Raw genomic sequence first — 27,284 nt, forward strand, 5'->3', positions numbered from 1 at the left:
AGGGTTCCTTGGAGGTACTAAAACTTTGTTTGAGCCATTGTAAACATGTAACAGCCGCTATAGGTCACTAATTATGGATAAATCTTTCTTGCAAGGATCCAACTCTGGGGTTAACAATTGAAGGCATAGAAGAAGTCTTGTTACTGTCTTCACAAATTGCAGTCCAAATCTGAACAACTGAAAGGCTTTCCCCTCACTTGTCTTGGAGATGTAAGCCCTCAATGAAGATGAAGGGATGGAGGAAGTTATGGAAATGTTCTGTATCTTTAATCCTAGTTGTGAATCATAGGTGTCTTGACTAAAGCCATAAACAGAGAATATTCCACTGCTTATGTACAGGGGGGTCTCAGAAAACCTTAACTTCAATGGTTCATGTACATGATCAGAGCTGAAAATCTGTAACTTGTCTAATACAGGCAAAAAAACTCAAAAGAATTAGCAGGACAGATTTGTTGTCAAATTCTTATTTTTTTAGTAGAGAAGGAAAAAAAACAGGCTGCTAGTCTTAAAGCAATGAGAAGTGAAAATATGTATTGTTCCTTTAAGAATTCAGCATCTTCCATATCACAGCATGCCTTGTACTTTGCAAAGTCCCATCCAAATGATCAAAGGATAGGTGGAAAAGCTTCAGACAAGTAAAACATTATCAAGACAATTTAATAAAAAAGAAAACGGAGATAGAAACTTCATAAAATAGGAATGAAAATCCCAGGAAATGTTTGGAGATCCTCGCAGCATGAGCTAGAAGAACATGTTACTTACCTTTGGGAACCCCTTTTCTGGTTGAGGCTCTATCTGTCCGCAAATTGCTCACCTTCCAAATTTCCTAGGCATCAGAATGGGTCCTGAAAATCTTAAGCAGTATCTCTGCTTGCAGGTAGATGGCATCTATCAGCTCTGAAGTGACATGGCGGGTCCCACAGAAGCGCCACCCCAGCGCACTATCAGTTTCTTTGCTGACCATTTCTGAGCCAAAAGCAAAGAATCATGTAAAAACAATGACTGATCACTGTGCAGTGTCTAATGGGATCTTTTGGGTGAAGAGTCCAGTTCGCATCAGGGAGAGTTGGTGAGGAATCTGGGGTTAGATAGTCTCTCTAGTAGAAAAAGCAATACAGAAGGAAAGTAACTTGTTCTTCTCATACAGACCTCTAACCACAGATTCCTCACTTTGGAATAAATACGCAATCATTGCCTATGTGGAGGTGGGTCCACTAACTGGCTTAAACCAAAGGATTGAGTGGGTGAAATTCCTATCTCAACAGACCAGCCTGTCCAAGCAGTAGTGCTTTGTGAAGATGCAGAGTGACTCCCACGTGCCAAACAAATGTCCATGAGAGGTAACCCACATCATAACGCCGAAGTAGCATCCTTGACCCTGGAGGAATGGGCCCAAAAGCCCTTTTCCCTAACGCACAGCAGATCATAATGAAGAGTACAGTACATTGAGAGATGATAAGTTTCTGCACAGCCTTGCCCTTCACCACCGCAGTGAACCAGATGAAAAGCTAACTGGCTACCAGATGGTCTTTGCGGCGATAAATGTACAAAGAGAGAGCTCCTTTTAGGCCAAGGAGTTGGAGTCTCTAATCCTCCTCCTCAGAAGAAAGAAGTGAAGTAAAAAAAAGGCAGGCAGAGTGATGGTCTGGCCAACATGGAAAGGTGTGACCACGTTTGGAAGGAAAGAGACACGCGCCCAAAGGACCAGTTTGTCTGGGAAGAAGGTGGTGTATGGAGGGTGAACTGACAAAGCTTGAAGCTAGCTGACTCTGCTGGCTGATGTAATGACACTAGGAAAACAGTCTTGAAAATTAAGAGCAACAGAGAGCAGCTGGGGATGGTGGCAAGGGTGGAGGCGTTTCTAAAAAGGGGCAGGCATAACCTGTCACTATTTGGAGCACCCACTTGTCATAGGGTATATTGCTCTACTGGGGCAGGTTGTGCCAGATCCTCCCTCCAACGGAATAACCATGAGGCGTGGAGTGCTCACTAAACTAGCATATGGGTTTCGTAAGCCAGGGTGAGGACTGGACAGCAGGGTATGACTCTAGCATCTATTGTGGGACTCTCCACTCTGGCCACAATAAGTCTGGGCAGCCTGCTGGGCTGGGGGGTAAGGCTGGTACTGCAGATGTCCATAGGTGTGCTCGCCGCAGAAGGGTCGAAGGACTGTTGTGTAATGAGGAAGCCAGAGAATCCCTTAAGGATCTGCCAGTGGTCCTGTCTCCTAGGGCAGGATGGCTGCAATAGGAAATCATACTGAGACAAGTAAAAGACAATTAAGGGTACAGGGTTTAGTCCAGACCCCCACAAGCTCATCAGTGAGGGCCTCATTGAAGGGGAGCGAAGCCACGGCAGAGCACATTCCAGGATAAAGCATCAGATCAAGATGCTTGAGATGCTTGTCTTAACCTTGACTGACACCAGCTGAATGTTAAGTATCTCTACTGCGCCACCTTGTCAAAACATTCACCTTTCTCAGACATAGCTCGGAAGGGAAAGCATGACAAAGTCTGCAGAGGTGTCCAGATAGCTGGCATCACCAAGCTCCACATACCAGCTATCATGATCAGAGCCCTCCTCAAAGGGGCTGTAGTAGGCTGGCTCTCTCGTATGGTGCACTAAAAAGAAGAACACTATGTAGAGATTCCAGCGGATCCCCAGTTGGTTTGCAGAGGCAAAGAAGATAGTACTAATGCTCTATTTTGTGATAGTGTGGGCAACTAGTTAGGCATATCAGAGGGTAGAGCTAAGCATGTGTTGTACTCACAGAGGGGCAATAAATGAAATACAAACTCAAAGAATAAATCTAGGACAAATTTAGAAAAATAACATGTCTTTTTATATATAGTTTAAACCCAAGAACTTTGTTATAAGGAAAGTATGTTTTCAAGCAATACTTTTTAGTTTCAAAAATCGATACAGTGCAATTTCAGAGTTCATCACTGTTAAGCTATGGGAGGGAAACACAGTCAGCAAACAAGCACTTATTGACGACTCAGAGGACCAATCTTGTAGACTTAAGGTAAGTACTGGGCAAGCGTCAGGACCACACCAACAGGTCACTCCAGGCAGCACTGGGGAGGTTGGGTGCAGAGGAACAGTACTCGTAGGGTGCTGTGGGGAGTGGCCTCCAGGGATTTAGGCTGCAGGCTTCCGGCTCCGGGGCCAGGCAGGAGCAACCGACAGCTAGGTCACAAATGTGGGGTGTTTGGGGACGAGGTGCTTCTCTCCAAGGCCCAGGGGGAAGAATGCAGGAATGTTCTTTGTTGTTGGGTTTCCTTGTACCGGGGGCACTCATGGTTGAGGGGTCCTGTGGTATGAGGCTGCACGTATCATTGTAAAGTCCAGGAGGCTTGAAACCCCAGTGGACTCGAGCTCAGGGGAGCTGTGGGACATTGTTGGCAACAAGGGTGCACTTAAACTAGGGCAGACGGCGATGGGTGCAGTGGTTGCTTTAGCTGTCAGGTTCTCCCACTGTAGTAGCTACAGGAGAGGGGGACCTCCATGCAGAGGCTGCAGGTGACTCCAGGGAGTCCAGGAGGGGTGAAACCACAATTTACTTGGACTCTTGACAGCTGAGGGGCCTTGCTAGCACAGGAGGTCCATTCCCACTCGGGTCGGTGACTGCGGGTGCAGTGGTGTCTTCAGGTGTCGAGTCTTTGCGGTTCTGGAGGCTGCAGAGTCCTTTTCTGGGAGTTAGGTGGAGAGTAGGTCCGCTGCTCACAGGATTCCTGAGTCTTTTTCAAAGGCAGGCAGTTCTCCCATGGTTCTGGAGGGTCAGCTCTAGAAAGAGGCGTCTTTTGTTGCAGAGTCCATCAAGGAGTGCAGACAGGCCTGCAAGGTTGGTACCAGATCAGCTGCTCCTTCTTTCCTTCTTAGGTCGTCAGAATGTGAGTTCTAGAGTTCAAGGGTGCCACCTAAATACTCATTTTATGGGTGTTACAGGGAGTGCCACGTGGAAGCCAATGGGCTGACCACCTTGAGGATGACTACGCACTTTCTATGACCACTTCTGCCAGGAAGTGAGCATAACCCTTACCCTAGTGGCCTAATTCCTTCCAAAATAAGATGGAGGGATTTAAAAAGGGGTGTCCATTTGAGCTCATCTACATCAGGGGCGGGCCTGGTATTGTAGTAAAGTGCCTCTTTTGACATGATTACCCTCCCCCCCACACCTTTTGCCTAGTATTGATGCCAACTTTGATTGAAAGTGTTCTGGGACCCTGCTAACCAAGCCCCAGAACCAGTGTTCTTTCCATACAACTGTACATTTCTTTCCACAATGGGAAAGTTAAGTCCCATGTAACCAAGGGCGCTTTGGCCACCGAAGGTCAATGAGGGCTGCAGCATGTATTAGGCCACCTTGGGTACCCCTCACTCAGCTCATGCACTCTGCCTGGCGGGGAGAAAAAAGCAAAGTCAACATGCTCCCCCTCTTAGGGTGCCATGCCCACAAACCACTGCCTGTGGCACAGGTAGGCCTTACAGCCTAAGGCAAGGTGCACTATACCACAGGTGAGGGCATAGGTGCATGAGAAATATGCCCCTACAGTCTCCAAGTCCATTCTTAAACATTGTAAGTCCAGTGTAGCCATATTGAGTATGGTCTGGGAGTTTGTCATTACAAACTCCACATCACCATAATGGCTTCACTGAATACTGGGAAGTTTGGTATCAAACTTCTCAGCACAATAAACCCCCACTGAAACCAGTGTGGGATTTATTGAAAAGTGCACACAGAGAGCTTCTTAGAGATGCCCCTGTATGTTAGCTCAACTGCTAGTTTGGACTGACCGGTATTTGCCAGTCTGCCACTTTCAGAGGAGTTTCTGACCACATGGGGTGAGTGCCTTTGTGCACTATGTGGTCAGAAATAAAGCCTGTCCTGGGCGGAGATGCTTCACACCTCCCCCTGATTTAACTGTAACACCAGGCGGTGAGTGTCAAAGGCTCAAGCCTCGGATTTCAGTGCCCCAAGTCATTCCAACTAGTGGAAATGCCCGCCCCCTAGACAAAGGCCCACTTTTGGCAGCAAGTCCAGCAGGAAAATTTGGGAAAACAGGGAGGAGTGACCACCCCAGCCAGAACCACCCCTAAGGTGTCCAGAGCTGAACTGACCCCCTCCCTACAGAATCCTCCATCTTGGTTTGGAGGATAGGGACCAATAGGGATAGGAATGTGACCCCCCTCCCCAAAGGGAGTGGGCACAAGGAGGGTGTAGCCTCAGAGTGACCCCCGCGGTCCCCTCAGAGTTGCATTGAAAACCCGATGCCCTGTTTTCACCCTGCACCCGGCCACCCTAGTGCCGCTGAGGGTGTGTGTTAGGTGCCTACTTGGGGACCCTCCAGTGCTCTCTTAAAGCCCCCCTGGTCTGCCCTCTGAGTCGTGGGTACTTACCTTATGGGTGACCAGATTCCAGGGAAACCCCCGGTTCTCCAAAGGAGCCTACGTTAATTTAGTGCCTCTTTGACGTCTGCACCCGACTGGACCCATGTTGCTGGTAGCGGGTGTTTGGGGTTAACGTGAACCCCCAACAACAGACTATCTAAAACCCGGAGATAAGAACTTTAAGTTGAATACTTACCTGTAAAACTGTACTATCTTTCCTTCCCCCAAGAACTGTTGAAAATTTCACTATTTCCAATTTTAAAATAGCTTTTTGCCATTTTAAGGAAAACTGTATACATTGTTGATTACATTCAAAGTACCTTTCATTTTATGTACTTACCTGCAAACTGAATCTAGAAATAAATTAACAAAACATACGTTTCGGTATAAAATCATAATTGGTCTGGAGGTAAGTCTTTGATTGTGTGTTTCTTCTATTTCTTGTGTGTGTACAACAAATGCCTAACACTACCTACTGATAAGCCTAACTGCTCGACCACACTACCACATATAGAGCATTAGTATTATCTATTTTTGCCTCTGTCAAACCTCTGGGGAACCCCTGGACTCTGTGCACACTATCTCTCATTTTGATATATACAGAGCCAGCTTCCTACAATTACCCCCTACTTTTTACCTGGTTTCTGGTGTAATTTCAATGGGAAGTGCACTGGGTACCCCCTAAACAGGTCCCCAGTGCCAGATCTCTTTATCCCAAAACTCCACAGTCATTTCTCCAATTGGCAAAGCCTTTAGTTGCCACTTTAAGTTCTTTGTAAATGGTACCTTTTATGCATAGGGAACTGGGCACTAAAGAAGGCCCCTGAGGCTGTGCCACCCTCAAGGACCCTCTCACCAACTGCACACAGTCCTGCCATTGCAGACTGCGTGTCTGGATGCACTGATAAAATGAAAACATGACGTCACACAGCCTGTGTGCCATGTCTCCTAATACTGCCTGCAATATATGTAAGACACCACTCTGGAACGCCTTAGAGCCCTAAGGTAGTGTACATTATATTACATGTGTTGGCACAGCTGCATAAGCAGCTATGCCCCTGTTATGTCTTTGTCGATTCTCAGACACAGCAAGTGATCAGAGAGGCCATTTTAAGTACAAGTGCTGGACACTGGTCACTGCAAGTTCAACAGCTACATGATGGCTTCACTGAAGGTGGGGTATCAAACATCTTGCATTAATAAACCCTCACTGAATCCAGTAATTAATTTATTAATATATGCACACAGAGGGCTGCTTACAGGTGCCCCCTGAAAACCTGCCATCCCCTAGCATGGTCGCTGACTGGGGCAAACCAGAGCAGCCCCCTTAGACAGCGTTCTGGCCACATGAGATGAGAGCCAACACTCTCAAGGGCTCAGAACAAAGGCCCGCTCATGGCAGAGGTGATAATACCTCGTCCAGGCAAGATGGGCATCCAGACTGGGGAGCTTCAAAGGCCTTGCTGCCTTTGAAATACAACACAGGCCTCTCCACACGGTAGAGAAAGCCAACCCACAGTTCCTGACCCCACTTTTGGTGACAGGACTGGCAGGAAAATTAGTTAAACTAGGAGGAGTGCCCAAATCATGAAAGTCTCACTCCTAATGTGGACGAGCTGAAGTGGACACTACTTTTTAAAGTCCTCCATCTTATTTGGAAAGAATTAGGCAAATAGGGTTAGGGCTATGCCCACTTTCCAAAGGAAGTGGTCATAAGAATGGTGTAGTCACCCTAAAGGTGAGTAGCCCATTAGCTACCACCTGGCACCCCTGTAACAACCCTAAATTCAGTTTTTAGGTAGCACAACCGAACCCTAGAACTGAGATTCCGGATAACCTAGGAAGAACCAGACCCTACAGAGTCACATCAGCGGAGAAGACTGCAAACACCAACTGACTTGGCCACAGCCCTGCTGCCCTGTCTGCAGCCTTTGACGATCCTGTGCCAAAAGACAACCCGCCCTGCAGCCCAGCGGCCGCCAAAGCCCTGGGAGGACTGCCTGACTTCAATAAACACCAAGATCTCCCGAGAACAGCGGACCTGTTAAAGAAAAAAGCAACTTCAAAAACAAAGAACTCTGCCCTGAGGAACCACAAAACTGCCTCAGGACCCACCTCTGCACCCGATGCTCATGGCCCAAGTGACCCCACCAGTCCTGTGAAGGTTACCCAGCGATTCGGACTTTGAGTCCACAGTGGGCTGACCCCTGCCAGACTCTGCCTCAAAGCCAGCAGCCTCAATCCGAAGGCTTCCCCCCGACTCCATCTGGTAGGTGTATGCTGCCCTCCCCAGCTCCTCTGGCTGCTGCTGCCTCTGCCACTTGCCTGGGACGAAATGAGAGTCTCTTGACTCTAAGTTCGAGGCTCTCCTACACTCGCAGGCTCATCTCTGTGCCTCATCCCTGGTGGTCTAGTGGTCATCACAATTAAGTGTTTTCCTTTTCTTTTCTTCTCTGTCGCTCTTTCTCTATTGCATTTTCTGCCTTTTTCTTCTATCACCCCTCGTTTTTCCTTAGTCCTTTGTCCTTTCTCCCCTCTTCCTCTGGAGCTAGACCATCGGTGTCCCTACGTTCCCTAGCATCAAAAATTACCTTGGTAGTTGTGGATTTTCTTCATTCAGCCTCCTGGCCCGAGCCTGCAGCCTTTTTCCGAGACTGATCTCCCCCACTAACTTACATTGGGTGTCCGATGCTGTGGTGCCACTCTGCACCGGCGGCCCCTGTGCTGCTGAGGGTGCAAGTTTGGTGCTGCATTGTGCCCCCCTCCCCGCTTGTACTTACCTCGACTCCAGGAGTTCGACCCCTCACCCTGCTTTAATCATCTGTGAGCAGGGCACCTTTGGTTACCCCATCCTCATTGGTTAGCATTGGGGGCCCAATGCTGTTTTAGCTCACTGCACCCGGCCGCCCCTGTGCCTCTGAGGGTGTGTAGGAAGTTGGCTCTGTATATACTATCTCAAAGTGAGAGATAGTGTGCACAGAGTCCAAGGGTTCCACTTAGAGGTAAGATAGTGGCAAAATTAGATAATTCTAATGCTCTATTTTGTGGTAGTGTGGTTGAGCAGTAGGCTTATCAGAGGGTAGTGTTAAGCATATGTTGTACACATAAAGGCAATAAATGAGGAACACACACTTAAAGACTTAACTCAGGGCCAATAGGTTTAATATAGAAAATATATTTTCTAAATTTATTTTTAGAACCACAATTTCAAGATTTGAAGTAAATACATAAAATGCAAGGTTCTCCACACAGGTAAGTTAGGAATTTTGAATCAGAGCAATAACATATAAAGTTTTTGTTAAAATGGCAATAAGCTAGTTTAAAAGTAGGCAGTACAAAAATCAACAGTTCCGGCAAGGAGGGCGCTGGGAGGAACTAAGTATTGGTTAGATTGTGAGGTAAGTAAGACACTTACAAGCCTCAGTTCCTGGGCATAGGCAGCCCACAGTTGGGGGTTCAAGGCAACCCAAAAGTTACCACACCAGCAGTTCAGAGTCAGTCAGGTGCAGAGGTCAAAGAGGTGTCCAAAACACATAGGTGCCTATGGAGAACAGGGGTGCTCCGGTTCCAGTCTGCCAGCACGTAAGTACCCGCGTCCACAGGGCAGACCAGGGGGTTTTTGTAGAGCACTGGGGGGCACAAAACACACCCTCAGCTGCAAGGGCAGGCAGGTGCAGTGTGCAAACGGGTTCTGTATGGGTTTCAATAGAGGGACCCGGGGGTCGCTCTAGCGGTGCACGCAGGGCACAGGGGGGCTTCTCGGGCCAGACAACATCTGGGCTAGGGAGAGGGTCGCCTGGGGGTCACTCCTGCACTGAAGTTCGGTTCCTTCTGGTCCTGGGGGCTGCAGGTGCAGTGCTTGGTCCAGGAGTCGGGTCCCTTGTTACAGGCAGTCGCTGTGGGGGTCCAGGGGAGTTGTCTCTGGCTACTCACAGGGTCGCAGTTGCCTGGGAGTCCTCCCTGTGGTGTTTTCTCTGGATCTCGAGCCGGGGGCATCGGGTGCAGAGTGTGAAGTCTCACGCTTCCGGCGGGAAGAGTGAGGTCTTTGAAAGTTGTAGAAAAGTTGCAAGAATAATGCTGTTTGTTGAGCAGAGCCGCTGCTCACAGGAGTTTCTTGGTCCTGGGATTCAGGGCAGTCCACTGAGGCTTCAGAGGTCGCTGGTCCCTGTTGGATGCATCACTGTTGCAGTTTTTTGAGTCAGGAGATAGGCCGGTAGGGCTGGGACCAAAGCAGTTGTCGTCTCTGCAGGCTTGTAGGTCAGCAGTCCTTAGTTCAGGTTGCAGGAATCTGATTTCCTGGGTTCTGTGGTGCCCCTAAATACTACATTTAGGGGTGTGTTTAGGTCTGGGAGGGCAGTAGCCAATGGCTACTGTCCTGGGGGGTGGCTACACCCTCTTAGTGCCTCCTCCCTGAGGGGAAGGGGGCATAACCCCAATCCTATTGGGGGAATCCTCCAAACTAAGATTCAGGATTTCTAAAGGCAGGGGGTCACCTGAGCTCAGGGCACCTTAGGGGCTGTCCTGACTGGTGGGTGACTCCTCCTTGTTTTTATAATTATCTCTGCCAGTCTTTCTGCCAAAAGTGGGGGCAGTGGCCGGAGGGGCGGGCATCTCCACTAGCTGGGATGCCCTGTGGCGCTGTAACAAAAGGGCTAAGCCTTTGAGGCTCACCACCAGGTGTTACAGTTTCTGCAGGGGAAGGTGAGAAGCACCTCCACCCAGTACAGGCGTTGTTCCTGGCCACAGAGTGACAAAAGCACTCTCCCCATGTGGCCAGCAACTCGTCTGGTTGTGGCAGGCTGGCAGAAACTGGTCAGCCCCACTCTAGAAGTCGGATTGGTATTCAGGGGGCATCTCTAAGATGCCCTCTGGATGCATTTTACAATAAATTCCAACCTGGCATCAGTGTGCTTTTATTGTGCTGAGAAGCTTGATACCAAACTTCCCAGATTTCAGTGTAGCCATTATGGAGCTGTGGAGTTCGTGTTTGACAGACTCCCAGACCATATTCTCTTTATGGCTACCCTGCACTTACAATGTCTAAGGTTTTGCTTAGACACTGTAGGGGCATAGTGCCCATGCATATATGCCCTCACCTGTGGCATAGTGCACCCTGCCTAAGGGCTGTGAGGCCTGCTAGAGGGGTAACTTACCTATGCCACAGGGAGTGTGAGGTTGGCATGGCACTCTGAGGGGAGTGTCACGTCGACTTTGTCATTTTCTCCCCACCAGCACACACAAGCTGTGAGGCAGTGTGCATGTGCTGAGTGAGGGGTTCCAAAGGTGGCATAAGACATGCTGCAGCCCTTAGAGACCTTCCCTGGCATCAGGGCCCTTGGCACCAGGGGTACCATTTACAAGATACTTAGCTGAGTGCCAGGTCTGTGCCAATTGTGGAGGCAAAGGTACAGTTTAGGGAAAGAACACGGGCGCTGGGGCCTGGTAAGCAGGGTCCCAGCACACTTTCAATCATAACTTGGCATCAGCAAAAGGCAAAAAGTCAGGGGGTAACCATGTCAAGGAGGCATTTCCTTACAGGGTGTAAGTTTGGAGCTGCCTTGTAGACCCCCAGTGCTTATCTCAACCCCAGAAGACCAAAGTCTGACGCCGCTTTACTCACCTATGACCAGCGTATCTTCATTCCCCTACAGTCTCCATTGGTTTAACATTGGGCACCCAACTCCGAATCTGACCTCTGCACCCGGCTGCCCCTGTGACGATTTTGGTGCACTTTTGGTACTAATTTGAACCTTGCCTGGTGCCGACTTAAACCACCAAAGACGGGATTTGTAAGTTGAGTACATGCAAAACTGCATTCTTGTATTCCTCCCGTAGGTTAACATTGAAGGCTGAAAATTGTGTCGGTTTTTGAAATTGTAAAGTATTTTTAATTTAAAAGCTGCTTACCTTATAACAAAGTTCTTTGTTTCAAAGCATACATACAAGCAAATGTTATTTTTCTAATTTGGTCTTGGATTTATTCTTTGAGTGTGTGTCTCATTTATTGCCTCTGTGAGTACCACAAATGCTTAACATTTGAAAGGCTCAACTGCTCGCACACAATACCACAAGTATAGCATTAGACCTAGCTATTTCGGACTCTGCAAACCTCTGGGGATCCACTAGACTCTCTGCACAGTGTACTTCATCTTAGTACACCATTTAGAAAACCAGCTTCCTGTTCTGCCACCAAAAGTGGGGTGAGGACAGAGGGGTTGGTCATTTCTGCAATCTGGAAAGACCTGGGTCGCATTACAAAGTCAGGTGGGCCTTTGAAGCTTCCCGCCCAGGAATGTCCATCCTGCCTGTGTGGGGTGTTACCACCCCGGTCCAGTGCAGGCTTTTGTCTCTGGCTCTCGAGTACACTGGCTCTCACCTTGGGGGGGAGGGGGTTGGGGGGGGGGGGGGGGGTCAGAAACGTGGCTAGGTTGGCTGAGCTGGTCAGGATCAGTCAGTGAACAAGCCATTAGCTGGTAGGTTATCAGGGGGCACTTCTAAGGTGTCCTCCTGGTGCAGGTATTGGTGAATCCAACACTGGCCATGCCAAAAGATACACTTTCCTATGGGGCCATATTATTCCTCCTACTCTACCCTTGAGGTATAAAGAGCATGTCTAAAGGTGGCAAGTCCAGAGGGTGATAGGGTCAGTACAGCACTAAACAGATGTCGAACAGCACCATATCAGAGTCAGAGATGATGATGGGCTTGTCACCAAGAGCCACTGGTGTCGTCGGGGACGACCCTGGGAGGAAATGAGCTGGGGTGGAAGAAGACATCTGTGGCAGTGGCAGTTGGAATCCAGGGGTGGAGTCAGAGGACCCAGCTGGCATCAAGGACAAACCTGCCGGTGTAATCCAGCTGGGACACCTTGCGGCTACATGGGGCCCGGAGGCACGCAATAGTTGATCGCCTGAGGAAGGCTTACATGACAATCACAAAACTGTTAACTGTGGAGGGAATCCATGGCAATGCCATTTCTGCAGGAGGAGTTTGAGGCCTTGAAGCACAGTGCTTGGGGGAAGGAAGCCCAAGAGCGCTATGGCTTCTTTTTTTTGTGCTTCTTTGATTTACCAGATTTGGACGAGAAGGTCAGGCAGTAAAAAGACAAATGTCTGTGGGAACGGCTCGGCAAGAAGCTACAAGAGCTGCCTTAGGAACAGCTGGAGCTTTTTTCGGCTATGCTGCTAGGAGCTTTATTGCCTGCTGAAAAATCACCTTGGGTGCATAGACTTGCACTCTGGGCATTTACCAGATATTTCGTTACCGAGGTTAAATAACTTGTACATCTGATAGAGACTTCTAGTTGCAGATTCCTTACCTTAGATAGATAAAGTCCTGCAAGACCGAACAACCAAAGTAGCCGACCCGACTGACCGTCCAGGCAGTAGTATTTAGCAAACGTGTGCAGGGACGCCCACATAGCTGCCTGGCAGATATCCAGGACAGAAACTCCACGTGCTAACGCAGTGGAAGCAGCAGTTGCTCTGGTGGAATGAGAACACAAGCCCTCAGGGGGTTGCTTCTTGGCCAAAGTGTAGCACATTTTGAAGCAAAGAAGCACCCATCGAGAGATGGCACACTTTTGCACCGCCTTCCCTTTCTTCGCACCCACATATCCAACAAAGAGTTGATCATCCACCCGGAAGTCTTTAATACGACTGAGGTAGAACACAAATGCTCTTTTTGGATACAGGTGTTGAAGTCTCTCCTCTTCATGAGAAGGATGTGGAGGTGCATAAAAAGTAGGCAAAGTGATGAACTGGCCTACGTTAATAGGTGTAAATACTTTGGGAAGGAATGAGGCCCTAGTCCGTGGTCCGTAACACCACTGTCAGGATGCACGGACAAAAATGTCGGCTTTGAAGAAAGAACCTGAAGCTCACTCACTCTGCGAGCAGAGGTGATGGCAACAAGAAAAACTGCTTTGAAAGTAAGGAGCTGTAATGACAGGTTCGGGTTGAGAACTGTCCCCTGCTGCTACGACAGAAGATCCTCCCAAAGGGGCAGTCTGACTGGAGGATCTGTGGCCATGCACTGTAGCTCTGGATATCATACTCTCCGTGCCCAATCCGGAGCCACCAGGCTTACTTGGGCCTGGTCGTTCTAGATCTTCTTCAGAACTCTGGACAGAAGTGGTATAGGTCGAAACGCAGAAAGGATGCCGGAGTTCCACTCGAGACGAAATGCATCGCTGAGCGAGTGCCGCCTTGGAAACTCCAATGCGCAAAACAGCTGACACTGCGCGTTCTCTGCGGAGGCGAACAGATCAAACAAAGCCTCTCCCCACTGCTGAAAGAGACCTTGCGTGACCTCCGGATGGAGAAGCCATTCGTGTTCGGCTATGCACATGTGGCTAAGTTTGTCTGCACTGACGTTCAGAGAACCCGCCAGATGTTGAACCACCAGGGAAATGCCCTGATGTTCCAACCATGTCCTGAGGCACAGTGCCTCCTGACAAAGGTTCCATGACCCCACTCTGTTGCAGTATCACATGGCGGTAGTGTTGTCCATGAATACCTGCACCACTTTCCCTTTAAGAGAGGGAAGGAATGCATTTAATGCAAGCCTGATCGCCCAGAGCTCCAAAAGACTGATGTGGAGTCCAGACTCCACCAGAGACCAGAGATCTCCGACTCTCCCATGTGGCTGCCCCATCCCAGAAGTGACGGATCTGCCACTACAGTCAGATCTGGTTTTGGAAGGGAGAGAGATCTGCTTCTGACCTACTCATGGCTCTTTAGGCACCACTGCATAACTCGTGCAGTTCCTTTTTTTATATGAACCATGTCGGAAAGATTCCACTGATGCTGCGCCCACTGGAACTTCAGGTCCCACTGCAAAGCCTGCATATGCCATCAGACATGTGTCAACAGCAGGATGCAGGAGGCCAAGAGGCCCAGCAGCCTCAGTCATTCTCATCGAAATTCAGGATGCAGGCTGAAAAATCAGGATCATAGCCTGAATACCCTGGACTCGCTGTTCGAGAGAATTTAGGAGGTCCACCATAGTCTGGAGTTGGGGAACAACAGCCTGGGGTGTGCCATCCTTCAACAGACGGTCATCGAGGTAGAGGAAAACTGAAAACCCTCCCATGGACAGATGGGCTGCCACCACCGCCATCACCTTGGTGAACACCCGAGGGGCACTGGAAAGGGCGAAGGGGAGCATGGTGAATTGAAAGTGCTTGTGGCTTATTGTGAACTGCAATTAACGCCTGTGAGGAGACAGGGTAGGGATACAAAAATAAGCATTCTGCAAGTCCAATGTTATCATTCAGTCTTCTGGGTCCAGGGCAGATAATACCTGAGCCAGAGTGAGCATTTTGAACTTCTCTTTTTTGAGGAAAAGCTTACGGGTCTGAAAGTCTAGGATAGGGTGCAGGCCCTTGTCCTTTTTGAGTACCAGAAAGTAGCTGGAATAACAACCACGACCTACTTCTGACACAGGGAGCCTCTCTATGGCTCCCTTGATCAAGAGTGCCGTAAGCTCCTCGCATAGAAGTGGCAGGTGATCCTCCGTCATCCGATCGTGGGAGGGTGGCATAGATGGAGGGGTAGTCGTGAAGTAGAGGGAATATCCACTTTGGACTATTCGCAAAACACACCCTTTTGATGTGAAGGACTGTCAGCAGAGCAGGTGATAGTGAATCCTGCCTCTGACTGGTACCTGTTGAGGAATCGTCAGTCTAGGTAGTTTTGGAGCAGCTGCAGGGAGATTGGGGGGCTGCAGTGGACCGGATGGACCGCTGGCTCAGTGGCTGGAGGTGAACAGACATGGCGGGGCACCTCTTCAGTATCCATGAAAGGAGTGAAAAGCAGTTGGCAAGAGGCAGATGGAGGAGGCCCAAGGACCTGGTTGTAGCATGAGAATCCTAGAAGCGATCAAGCCCTGAGTCTCCTTTCTTTCCGAAGAGACGGGTGCCAGCAAAGTGTGTGTCCATAAGGATAAACTGGAAATCCCTCGAACAGCCACACGTCCTCAACCAGGCATGGTGCTTTAAGGCCACCGTCAATGCATCCGCTCTGCCTAGCATGTCGGCCCTGTCCAGCCCACACCTGACTGAACTTCATTGCGTCTCTCCTGTCAGCAACAGCTTGGGAGAGAAAGGCCCAGGCCTCCTCAGGGACCTGTGGCACTACATGCGCAACCATGTCCCATAGAGGATGGGTATAACAGCCCAAAGGCATGTGGTGTTCATGGACCACAATGCCAGGCTGGAGGAAGAAAACATCTTCTTTCCAAGTTGGTCGAGTCTATTGGATTATCTATCCGGGTTTGCGGAAGGGAATGCGCCTTGGGACGTAGGGGTTTGGATGACCATGCTCTCATGAGTGGGGTTTTGCGTCAGGAACGCAGGGTCATTTGGAGCAGGTCTATGGTGGCAGGCAATTATACTGTTTACAGGAGCCCCTGTGCTGGGTTTGGACCAGGTACCCAGTAGAACATCTGTAAGGGCTTCATTAAAGGGCAAAAGGGGTTCAGGAGATGAAACCCCAGGCTGAAGCATCTCTGTCAGGAGATTAGTCCTGACTGCCACTGAAGGCAGCTCGAGGTCCAGGACCTTGGACGCTCTTCACACAAACGCTGAATTGGACGCTGACTTTCCTGTACTCACGGTAGGGGGAGAAAGCATGCCAGTGTCAGAGGAAGTATCCAGACCAATGGCCTCACCCACATCCATCCGCCAGTCCAAAGGGTCTTAGAGGTGGTATTTTAAAGGGTACAGCGACCATTCCCATCCATCACCGTACCCAACCCATAAGAATAGGATCCAACATAGGTGGCAAAGCCCCTATTGAAGTCGGAGTCAGCGTTGCTCCAGCATCATGTCAGAGTCAGCAATAAGGATGGGATGGACACCACCTGGCGGCACGGGCAGCGTAGGGAGTGCCGATGTTGGCACCAGCAGCAGGGAAGGTCGAGGTAGTACAACCGGTGCCAGTTTGGATCCAGGAATGGATCCCAGGGTGACCCCCAGAGAAGAGGCCAAAGACGCCCATGTGGAACCAAGGGGGTCCCTGCTGACCCCATGGGGCCTAAAGGAGCTCCAGGGGACTTGGACTGCCCAAAGATGAGGCGCATGGCCTCAAACTTCTCCAAGTGGGGCAGATGACGCTCCGGCTTCTGGAAACTCAGGAAGGTGTGGAGCGACCTGGATGCAGGCTCCGAGGATGGAGGCCTAGAGCGATGAAGCTCCCTTTCCCTTGTCTCGTCAGCTGAGGACAATGCTTGTTGTTCTTTGACATCTTCTTGTGTCTCAACTTACCCAACTGCCCGAGGACTTGGAGTGAGACGATGATGAATGGTGGCTCCATGGCTGTTCTCAGGACCTTCCTCTCGACCAAGATAGGGAGCGACGCAGAGCGGAGCACTGCTCTGCAAGGAGATTTAGAGACCGTTCCATCTAAGCTTTCAGGTTGATGGCCCGGCACTCAGAGCACTACTTCTGGTCATGGTTGCGCTCCAGACACCACAAGCACACGAAGTACAGGTCCGTCATGAACATCAACCAATGACAGGATCTGCAGGGCTTGATCCTGGTCTTACAAGAAGACTTAACGTACAAGGAGCGTAGACACTCAAAAAGTTTCAACATAATGTCAAAAAAGACCAGTTAAAAATGACTCAGGGGTAGCTCTTCTTTGGATCAGTGCTGGCAGGTGCGTAAAGAAAATAACTAATATCAGTGCGCCGGGGTCACTTTTATGGGACCCACAACGCCAAGAGACGTGGAGCTCACCAACGCCACCTGGTTGCGCACAGTGGTACTGCCCGAGAAAAATCTCCGGATCTGGACTGACACGTGGGGGAAATTCTAAGGTAAGGAATCTGCAACGAGAAGTCTCTATCATATAATAATATACATCCATGCAAGTGCAATTGATTTGCAAAAAAACTGCTGATATCTGTACATTACAGTTTACTGCATGCAACTCACCTCACAAGCTGCTTGGCTGTTGTTAAACTGCTTAGTCAATAACTCAATCCATTGAAGCATAGTAGGCTAAGAAAAAAAAAAGTTAGAGAAAGAATAAACGTTTACGTTTCATCAAAATATGAAGACATTAAAAATCAAGGGAAGAAATTTAAAAAGAAAGGTGAATTGAAACGCCAATGGATTTATGTGCATCAGCCCAGCAGCCAGGAAAATAATTTACTCTCTCTATTGCTTTCAGTTGTTAGTAGTGAACATTAGTAATAATTCAACAGCTATGCTTATCTGGATAACCATCACTTGTGTACCACTGACCTATCATGTGACAAGGGTGCTATCTCAAGGCCCCTTCCACACAGATGAATGAACAGCCACTCATTCAGACAGGCTTAAAATGGATGACACACAATAAAAGAATAAAAGCTAAATTCTGTGTGGTGTATTTTGGGGCAGAAATACCTCATATTTTCCCAAATTCTCTAAAAATTGGCAACATTCTCATTCTGTGGGCCAGTATTGTGAGATTAACATCACATTTTAGCAAGTCATTTACAATGCTAATCATTTCTGCAATAGAGTATAGACTCCCTAGCTAATGAACGAAGGAACAATTGGAATTATACCTTTTCTTTGGAGTGGATGAATGTCTCCAGGACAAACGAAGTGCTAAGCTGAAAGAAAACAATCATACTTATTAAGGTTGCTCATGTTAATCATGTTAGAGATGCTTGAGCACAGTAACTGTCAAATGAATAACAAATGACAAATTATTTACGGGTCACTGACACAGCACACAACTAGCCTAGCTCAAATAAATAGGACTCGGACGAAGCAGCATGCATAACTGAAAATAAGATATAGAATCATGGTAAGGAAAAAGGTCAGGTACTTAAGAAAAAATCTGTATGCTCTTTACTTTCCCATGAAAATCACCGGAACCTATTCAAACTAACTTTAAATGGGTGTGGTAAAGTGTACAAATATGAGAAATACTTTTTGATAACATTAAGTGTAGTAACTCAATGCAGTTGAGAAGGAGGAGGAAATCCTGAGGTAAATCCATCAATGGAGTGTCTTTCTCCGATCTTGTTCCAGAGACAGACAAACAAGCCTATGCTGCTGAATGGGCTTTGGCGCAGGCACCTGCATTATACCGTAATCATGTAGGATGGGACAAGGACTCTCCTTGTCATATTATTCCCGTTCGGTCTACACCACACCCGCAGCCACAATACCCTGTTAAACATGAAGCAAAAGCTCCAGTGACGGAGATACTGTCACAACTTGAATATCAGGGAGTACTTGAGCCCTGTACATCGGCAATGAATAATCCGCTATTTCCCGTTGCGAAACCTGAGCATTCCTATAGAATAGAGGTTGATTATAGGCACTTGAAAAGTCATGCACGCACATATGCTATACAAAATTCACACAGCACAGCACTGAAAAATAATATAGTGCGTAAAAAATACAAAACTACATTGGATATATCTAATGTTTTTTTCTGCCAGAATTTAGCACATGAAAGTAGAGACCTAAGTGCATTCTCCTTTGGTTCCCAGAAACGCTTTTTCGTTTACCTCAAGGTTATAAAAAACAGCCCAGGACTGTTTTCGGCCTGTGTCACATCAATCTTGCATGAGCTTGATTCCGAGGCATTATCCTATGTGGATGATATCTAGCTCACTGTTGACACCCTTGACATTCATCTTGCAAGGGTGGATCGGATAATTATGGGATTTGCTGCCTACGGATATAAATTAAATTTTAAGAAAAGCAGGATTGCCTTTCTTAGTGTATTGTTCCTAGGATATGAGCTATCAAACGAGGGGAAGAGCCTGGCCCCGCACTTCCTAGAGAAGTGTGCTCAGCTACAGCCTCCGAACACGCTTAAGAAATTACAGTCATTACTGGGTTTCTTTAATTTTGTCAGAACATACATTCCAGATTATGCTGAACGCGTAAAGCCCCTATAAGACTTAATTCAGCCCAATTATTCTAACAAGCGATGGACAATTGAACACACACACATCCTTAGGGACATACAACGAGACATGCTGGAAGCTAGACACTTGTACACACGGGACAATAAAACGAATTTGGTCATCAGAATAATAGCTGGTGCCCTAGGATTTACCTATGTCACCTTTAATGAGGGTGACACGGTGCCGATAGCATACAAATCACATTTGTACTCCAATGCAGAGAAACGTTTTGCTCCTACTGAATAAATTCTGACAGCAGTTCAGATGGCCGTCATAAAGGAGAGACCGCTTGCCCAGGGGAAACGCATTATTGTTGTCTCCCCGGTTCCGGCCTTAGAGGCTGTCACTAAAGCAAGCGTTCCAAACGCTAAGGCATTGCATCCACGCTGGATTCAGTGGGCAACGTCTCTGACCGCCACTGATGTTGATTATGTGTTTGACCCAAGACTTCAGACACAGGAATTTCTCCAGTATGAACAGGAGTACCCCGCTCCTCTACACATATTGCCAATAGACAGTTATGATACCATCATTTATACTGACGGATCGGCACAACCAGCTGTGGGTACTAAACATCAATACTCGGCAGCTTGCGCAGCCGTGTGCGGGGTAATGGAAGACGGAGTTTTCCATCCTCATAATACCTACACACAGACCTTAGGACTGCACAGCCCAGTTGGCCGAGCTTAAGGCTCTTCTTCTAGCGCTCAAACATACAGAGCCAGGAACACAGACTTTGATTGTCTGTGATTCGTATTACTGCGTCCAGTCATACAATGAATACCTCAAACATTGGAAACTGAACAGGTTTAGAGACTGTAAAGGGAACACCATTAAACACAAAATGTTGTGTGGAAGGGTGGCTGATCTTAAAGATAAGCTGCCATGTGTCCATGTAGTACATACATTAGGGCACCAACGTGTAGGAATACATGTTGCCGGTAATACACTGGCTGACGAAGCAGCCAAAGCATCAGTAGCTACGGCTTCTGTGGCTGCAGTGACACGTTCTCGGACGAGGTTGGATAATGAAATACTGATTGCCGTTAAAGCCTCGGCTGCAGGCAAGACCCTTCCGAAAGGATACCCTACGAACTATACCTATCATATCAGTGCACAGAATGTTGCTTTTGCAACAATTCCTGATGTTGGTGATCGAGTGATCCCAAATGAAGACCAAAGGTTAGAGCTGATTACAGCTGCACATGAGGGTGTCGCTTCTGCACATGCTGGTATACAGGCCACTATCACCATTCTACAACAAAGGTACTGGTGGCCTGGTCTATGCAGACAGACTAAACAGTATGTCCTTTGCTGTGACATTTGTCAGCAGATTAAGGGTTCAGATATCAGACGCCCTCCGCAGACATCTCTCTTAGTGTCAGACAAACCACTCCATTGTGTGTACCTGGACCATCGTGGTCCTTTGCAACCTGATGGTGCATACAAATACATTTTATTGGGTGTAGATTCCTGTTCTAGATTCCTGTGGGTATGGCCACAGCGGTCGGCTGACGCCCGGACTGTTATAAAAGATTTGCTGATCTTTATCGGTACATATGCGGTTGCAGCATTCCATTCGGACCAGGGCTCTGCCTTTGCCTCTAAGGCTTTCAGGGACACCATGAGGACGATGGGTGTTGAACTCCATTACTCCTCACCATACCATCCCGAGGGAAATTCGGTCGTGGAGAGGCGGAATCGTGATCTAAAGCAGTCCCTAACAGCTCGAGTATTAGGTTCAGGCCGCAGTTGGTTACATCACCTATATGGGGTCCAGAGAGCACTGAATAATCTGCCAAGACGGTCCTTGGGGGGAAAGTCTCCATATGAGGTTCTCTTTGGGACAACTATGTATGTCCCCGATCTTGATGCCCCTGGTATGGTGGCAGCAGAAACACCATTTGACATAAAAGAACGTCTCGCTGTTTTACAGGAGCTTCAACAATTCCGTGATGATAAATCATCTGCAAGCGCTGCCACCTTGGGAATAAGGGATTTGGTGAAAACTTCGACTGGCTGGATTCCTAACGTTGGGGATCTGGTTCGTGAGAAGATCGCTGTGAAAAAAGAGTTTGGTCCAGCATACAGGGCACCTGTACCGGTCTTGGGAATAAAAGGCACCAGGACTGTCATCCTTCCGCCATTGTCTGGTTCCAAATCAAACAAATTCATCTCCATTGATGACATCAAATTACACCATGTGGCCGATTCTTCACAGTAGACCAGGAGGTCCCTTGGGTGGTTCCCGATCCCCTCTCACTACCCAACAGGACATCCCTCTACATAGTAGGATGACCATCGCTACTACTGACTATGCAACTATGTCAGTTGCTGTTCCAGACACTTCCTCGACCAAGGGGAGGGTGGAAAATGAACTTTTATTGGTTCGTGTAACGAATTCGGAGAACACACCGCTACAGGATTTGGCTGTATTTTACACGAACACTTCCACAACTGGTAACGTCATCTATCATGAACCTCCACGAACAGTGGATGGGAATTCGATGAGTCCTGTGTTTGCGGAGACTTCCTCTGGCTATTTTGTGGACATTGATGATTTTTCTTCAGATTCATCCTCAACTGAGACTGACAAACTTTCCAGGGGTAGCAAGTTATATCAATGGCTTAAAAAGAACTATTTGATATATCCATGGAACTATCTCTGGTTCTGTTTGACATTTATTACATTGTTTTTATGGATTGGTTTTGTGACTGTTTTCTTTTTACTATTTAATGGTCACTATATTGCTGATCGCTCCTCAGTGGAGCCTGTTGATGTAATTTTAACACCACATCATTCATCACATAAGGTCCGACGTGACTTGTCCCCTGTCAATATTACAGCTATTCCAATTTCTGATGGGATTGTTTGGGACAAAGTTCTGTTCGATATATACGGGCCTACAGAGATAATTCAAATCCCATACGTGTTCAAAATTTCTATGTCTGATGTTATTACACCTAATGTTGTCTCTGATGATTGGGATGTCCAAACAGTTGATTCCATGCTAACTGAAATGAAGGACTACTCCGCTTTTGGAAGTGATGATGTATATGATTTTACAATGAATTATGGTGAAATGTTCTGCTATAATAATTGGGGACATCACTACCTGCACCGTGCAACTAGATATAGGCCTCTTTTTAACTACACACAATGGGAACATTGTTCAACACCAAGGGTGGGGAGTCCAAAGTATTACAGTCACAAATTCACATACTTTTCTGGGCATGATACAAAGAAAGCTGAATCTTATTATTTTAAATTACCAACGACACACATTAGAAAACTATTGCTAACAGATACAAAACTGATTTATTCAGATCCCTTTGTTTCCCGACTTTCGATTGAGGGTTATGAATATTGGAAGAACACTATTGATTTGAAGAGTGTATGGGGGACGCAAGATTGGCAGATACAGGGTAGGGAGGCTTTGTTTCGAGCTTGCTTAATTCCTGTGCAAATGATTTTTTTGAATGACACTGTTGAGCAGACATCATGTCTGGGATTAGCAAAAATTAAGGATCTAAACACGCCCAGTATTCCTACACCGACAAAATTTAAAGATTGGCAACACTTTCTGAATGTTTCTGAGGAAAGGCTAGATGCATTGGTTAAGGCTGGTGACTATAATTCTTCACTTTCCAGTCCCGGGGGTTGGTTGGTATGGCCCACAGATACGGATGAGTGTCAAAGGCGTTTTTTGAACTCTTCAGGGGGTTTTTCCATTCATAGACCAGACCCTCGCTTTTTGTCAGGTCAGCATGCTGGTATAATTACAACATACAGTGTGGGCAAGCTGTGCCAACAATGGGTACAAACGAACACCTTAACAGCGGTGAAACAACACCTGAATACTCTTTCTGACAGTATAGACCTACAAGATTTCCTATTAGGTCCTAGAAAACAATGCTCGAAACGGTTTTTATATGCCATGTATAATGAAATTTGGAAACTTTCTCAAATTGAGGCTGCTGCACGTTTACGGCAACTTGATAAAGAGAATTTGGAAAAAACATTGGCTGTTGTCGACAATGGCATGAACACGCTATCCAACAGGATTTATTCCCTGTCGAATATAGTGTCATCTGCTATTGATATCACTCAGACTGATTTGTCTCGTTTATATCATGGGCAAACACAGCTCCATCATGCAGCTGAGTTGGGCATTGCAGACGCTGAGAAGTGGCCATATTCCATGGAAATACCTTAATGGGAGTGAACTATTCGCTGCTTTTAATTTTTCCAGGGAACAAGAGACAATGGCTAAAAGGGAGGCTCGTTTCACCTTGCTTCAAGTTGAAAAATTAGATAAGTTGCCCTTCACGGTAGCAGAGAGTCCTTCAACTATCTGGCTCTTAAACAGCATTATTAATTTACCGTTTTCAACATTTCGTTTCTCAAGCTGCCTGAAACATCTTGCAGTGGGACGATATGAACGGCTAGGAGATAGCTTTATTAAGGAAGAGTGGGAGTTGCCCTTTGAGTATCGATGTCTGAACGGCGAACAAGAGGTCTTTCTTAGCGGAAGTGAATGTGAGACTACTGTTCGTCATTCCATGATATGCAAACAGGTGTCTCTTCACGGTCTTTGCAATGCGGGGGTCGCAAATTTGGCCTGTTTTCTGAAGGGTACTCCCGTCCCCTTGATTCGTTCAGTGTTTCATGTACTTTCTAATGGAAGTTATGTTCTTCTGAGCGATGACAGCTGTTGCGGCTTGCGGCCTGGAATTGCCTACGCAATCTCAGTCACGAAGGTCGTTATGTGTTGTGGCCATGTTTTGTCTCCCCCACACGAGAGATACAAGTATCTGAAATGTGGCCCCACATTGATACTATTAATGTGAACTATGACAAGTTGAGTAGACTGAAGGCGCTATTGTTTCAAAAACAGGTCGCCTTGACATCCGCAAAAGAGACGTATGCTCTCCAGGTTGCGAGATCATCAGCCGAGATGCAATCCCTTTTAAATACCGATTTCCCCAAACACTTTGGAGAGTTGGTGTCCAGAATATTCAATGCTTCAAGCACAACTGGGATTGTTCATTTCTTTAAGGCTGTCGGGTCTGGTTTTGTGTCCATCTTCCAGACTGTCTTCGGAGTCATCCCATCAGCCATCCATTCTCTCTTTTCCAGTGTGTTTGGTGGCTTTCCAATTATTTTGGCTTTAATTGGCGGACTACTACTGCTATTTTTTCTGATTCGCGGTGGTTGTTTTTTTCCAGTGACACAGAGCAAAGGAGCCGCTCCCGTCAACACCGCTGTGCTGTGAATGTATGGTTCGGATCTTCGGTACACCTTTGCTGGTGGAACTGGAATTTGACTGGTCATTGTCATTCCGGCCTCTACTGTGGTGCGTACAACCGGTGTTCCGCTGCATATGGTGTCTCTTTGAACATCTGCCTATGGTCTGTCTTGCTGTTGCACCGACATCTCCTGTGGACCACGAACTGCTGATGTCCCCGATGAGGGTTCATACACGGTCATGCCCCTTGAGACTGAGGTTGCTCCACGAGGCCACCTATGAGCCTTCTGTTATACGATCTAACATGGATGAGGACACTGCAGCGAGTGTCGATACACCGATGACTATGGCTCACTTCTGCTCTGTGGATCCGTTTGTCCGTCCAGCTCTCAATTTCACTTCAGACGATGTTGACTCATTTTTAAGATCCTTGAATGGTGTCTTCGATGACATTCTTCAAGATCCTGCATATAGCACATAATTTGATGAATTCGCTTGCCAGTTCTCGATTCTAATAAAGTAGCAATTATACTAAAAGTTTGCTATACTTGTCATGGTTGATATTAAAGTCTCTGAAATGTTTTTTAAACTAATTTTATAACACAGTATTTATTTTATCATAAAATTTTTGGCTTTTTAGTTCAGTAGCAGCTTTTTAGCGATTGGGTTTCTTTACCTTCATCATACCTGTTACGGCAATGGGGAGGGTGTAGTGAATCCTAGTTTGTTTTAAAGGGTTAACAGGAGTTAGCTTAGCCGTAGGCTTGTAAACTTGTGCCCCCGTCACCCAGTGACTTTTAACCTACTTAGCTTGCTCTAGCTTAGTCCATTTAATTATTTATTTCCTTTAAAATGGCGGCCTTGTTTATAGTTAGGCCACTTGTTATGGGTTCTATTATCAGTGTCACTGCGCCAAGGCGTCAAGATCAAGCACGAAAGACAAACATACAGTAGGCATTCACACTTAGGGATTTTCCCTCTCTATACTTTCGAGGGATTGTTGATATTAATTGCCGTCCCAAGCATGCCTGTTATCTATTGTTATGAATAACACTTATGTCAGGGGACCTTGTAGATCTGTATAAATACAACACACTTTTAGACAGATAATCAGAGGGATTCCGACCAGAGGGCATCGCCACCATCGCTGATACCGATGCTGCAGTCATCTTGACACTGACCCAGTCTTCGTGTCCCTGCGGAGTCTGAGATAGAGACCTCATTCCAAGGTAACGAGGGTTGGGGGCTCCTCTCATGGACACGGCTTCGGCAGATTAGGTTTAACGAACCCAGCTCTCCTTTTTTAGGTAGGAGGTTAGACCTACTCTCCTTAGGGTATTAGGGCTTATTCCATCTTTTACATATACATATATTTCTTTCATATATTACATAATGGTGGGGTCTTTATAACAATGACTCTCCTCTTCACAATACTGTTGCTTGGTATATTCATTATCCTAATCATTGCAGTTCATGCAACTTATCACAAATTGCAGTTATGTTGAATAAAAACTATTATAACTTTACTGCATCTGTGTTATTGCCTTTGTTTGTATGAGACATAATAAATCTGTGAGAAAAGGGTAATTTCCGTTTAACCACGACAACCCTGAGATATTGTACTTTGAGTCCATGCGTAAGCGACTGCTACAAATCACCTTTTACTATTGTGTTTCTGGTGGGGTACTGCTAGTAAACCGGTAAGGTTTGGACAACAGTTACAACTAGTTGTAGGAAGAGACTTAGTGACCTACAAACAAAAGTACTGTCATCCTGAGACCAGCAGTCTTGCTCAGAGCAAGAGTCCAAACTACGACAGCCTCTTAGCCAAAGCGTAGCACATTTTGATGCAGAGAACAACCCATCTGGATATGGTTCTCCTCTGCACTGCCTGTCTTTTTCCTCGCAGCCACATAACCCCCACAACAAATTAATTGTCCACCCACAAGTGTTTGGTATGAATGAATTCTAACGCAAACACCTCACGAGAAGGAAGTGCGGGTGCGTAAAAAGTAGACAAGGTGATAGATTGGCCTACATGAAAGGGCGTGACCACTTTAAGTAGGAAAGAGACCCTAATACGAAGCACCGCTTTGTCAGGATGGACAGAGATGAAGAGTGGCTTTGAAGAAAGAGCTTGCACATCCCTCACTATCAGTGCAGAGGTGATGGCCACAAGGAATGCTGTTTTTAAGGTGAGGAGCCAAATAGGACATTTATGAAGGCGGAAACGAGGTTAAGACCTTTGAGGAATCTCACAACAGTGGGAGATTTAAACAAGGAGAGTTGATCAGGAAGTTCAAGGAAGGCAGAGATGGCAGACAGATAACCCTTAAGGGTGCCCAAAGCAGAGATCTGCTGGGCAAAAGAGAGTATAAACAAAAGTACCTCAGAGGAGCAGAAAGGGTATCAACAGTTTTGCTGGTACACCATGCGACAAATTTTTGCCAATGACAGGCTGCAGGAAGCTGGCACTGTATATACTATATCAAAATGAGATACAGTGTACACAGACTCCAGGGGTTCCCTGTAGGAAGTTGGCTCGGTATATACTATCTCAAAGTGAGAGATAGTATGCACAGAGTCCAAGGGTTCCCCTTAGAGGTTGATAGTGGCAAGATTAGATAATACCAATACTTGTGGTAGTGTGGTCAAGCAGTAGGCTTATCAGAGGGTAGTGTTAAGCATCTGTTGTACATACACAGGGAATAAATGAGGAACACA

General features: G+C 47.0%; 1 protein-coding gene across 2 annotated transcripts in view; it reads right to left on the reverse strand.

Moving 5' to 3' along the window:
- USP34 (ubiquitin specific peptidase 34) overlaps positions 1–27,284 on the reverse strand; it is a 1,940,069-nt gene that overhangs the window by 709,607 nt on the left and 1,203,178 nt on the right. For both annotated transcript variants that reach the window (XM_069234398.1, XM_069234397.1), the window contains 2 exons: positions 17,950–17,997; positions 17,330–17,395 (listed from right to left, as the gene is read on the reverse strand). In XM_069234398.1, coding sequence (XP_069090499.1) covers positions 17,330–17,395; positions 17,950–17,997 — 114 coding nt within the window. The remainder of the gene's footprint in view (positions 1–17,329; positions 17,396–17,949; positions 17,998–27,284) is intronic.

Source organism: Pleurodeles waltl, chromosome 5, assembly GCF_031143425.1.
Source record: "Pleurodeles waltl isolate 20211129_DDA chromosome 5, aPleWal1.hap1.20221129, whole genome shotgun sequence".
In the NCBI taxonomy this organism is placed as follows: Eukaryota; Metazoa; Chordata; class Amphibia; order Caudata; family Salamandridae; genus Pleurodeles; species Pleurodeles waltl.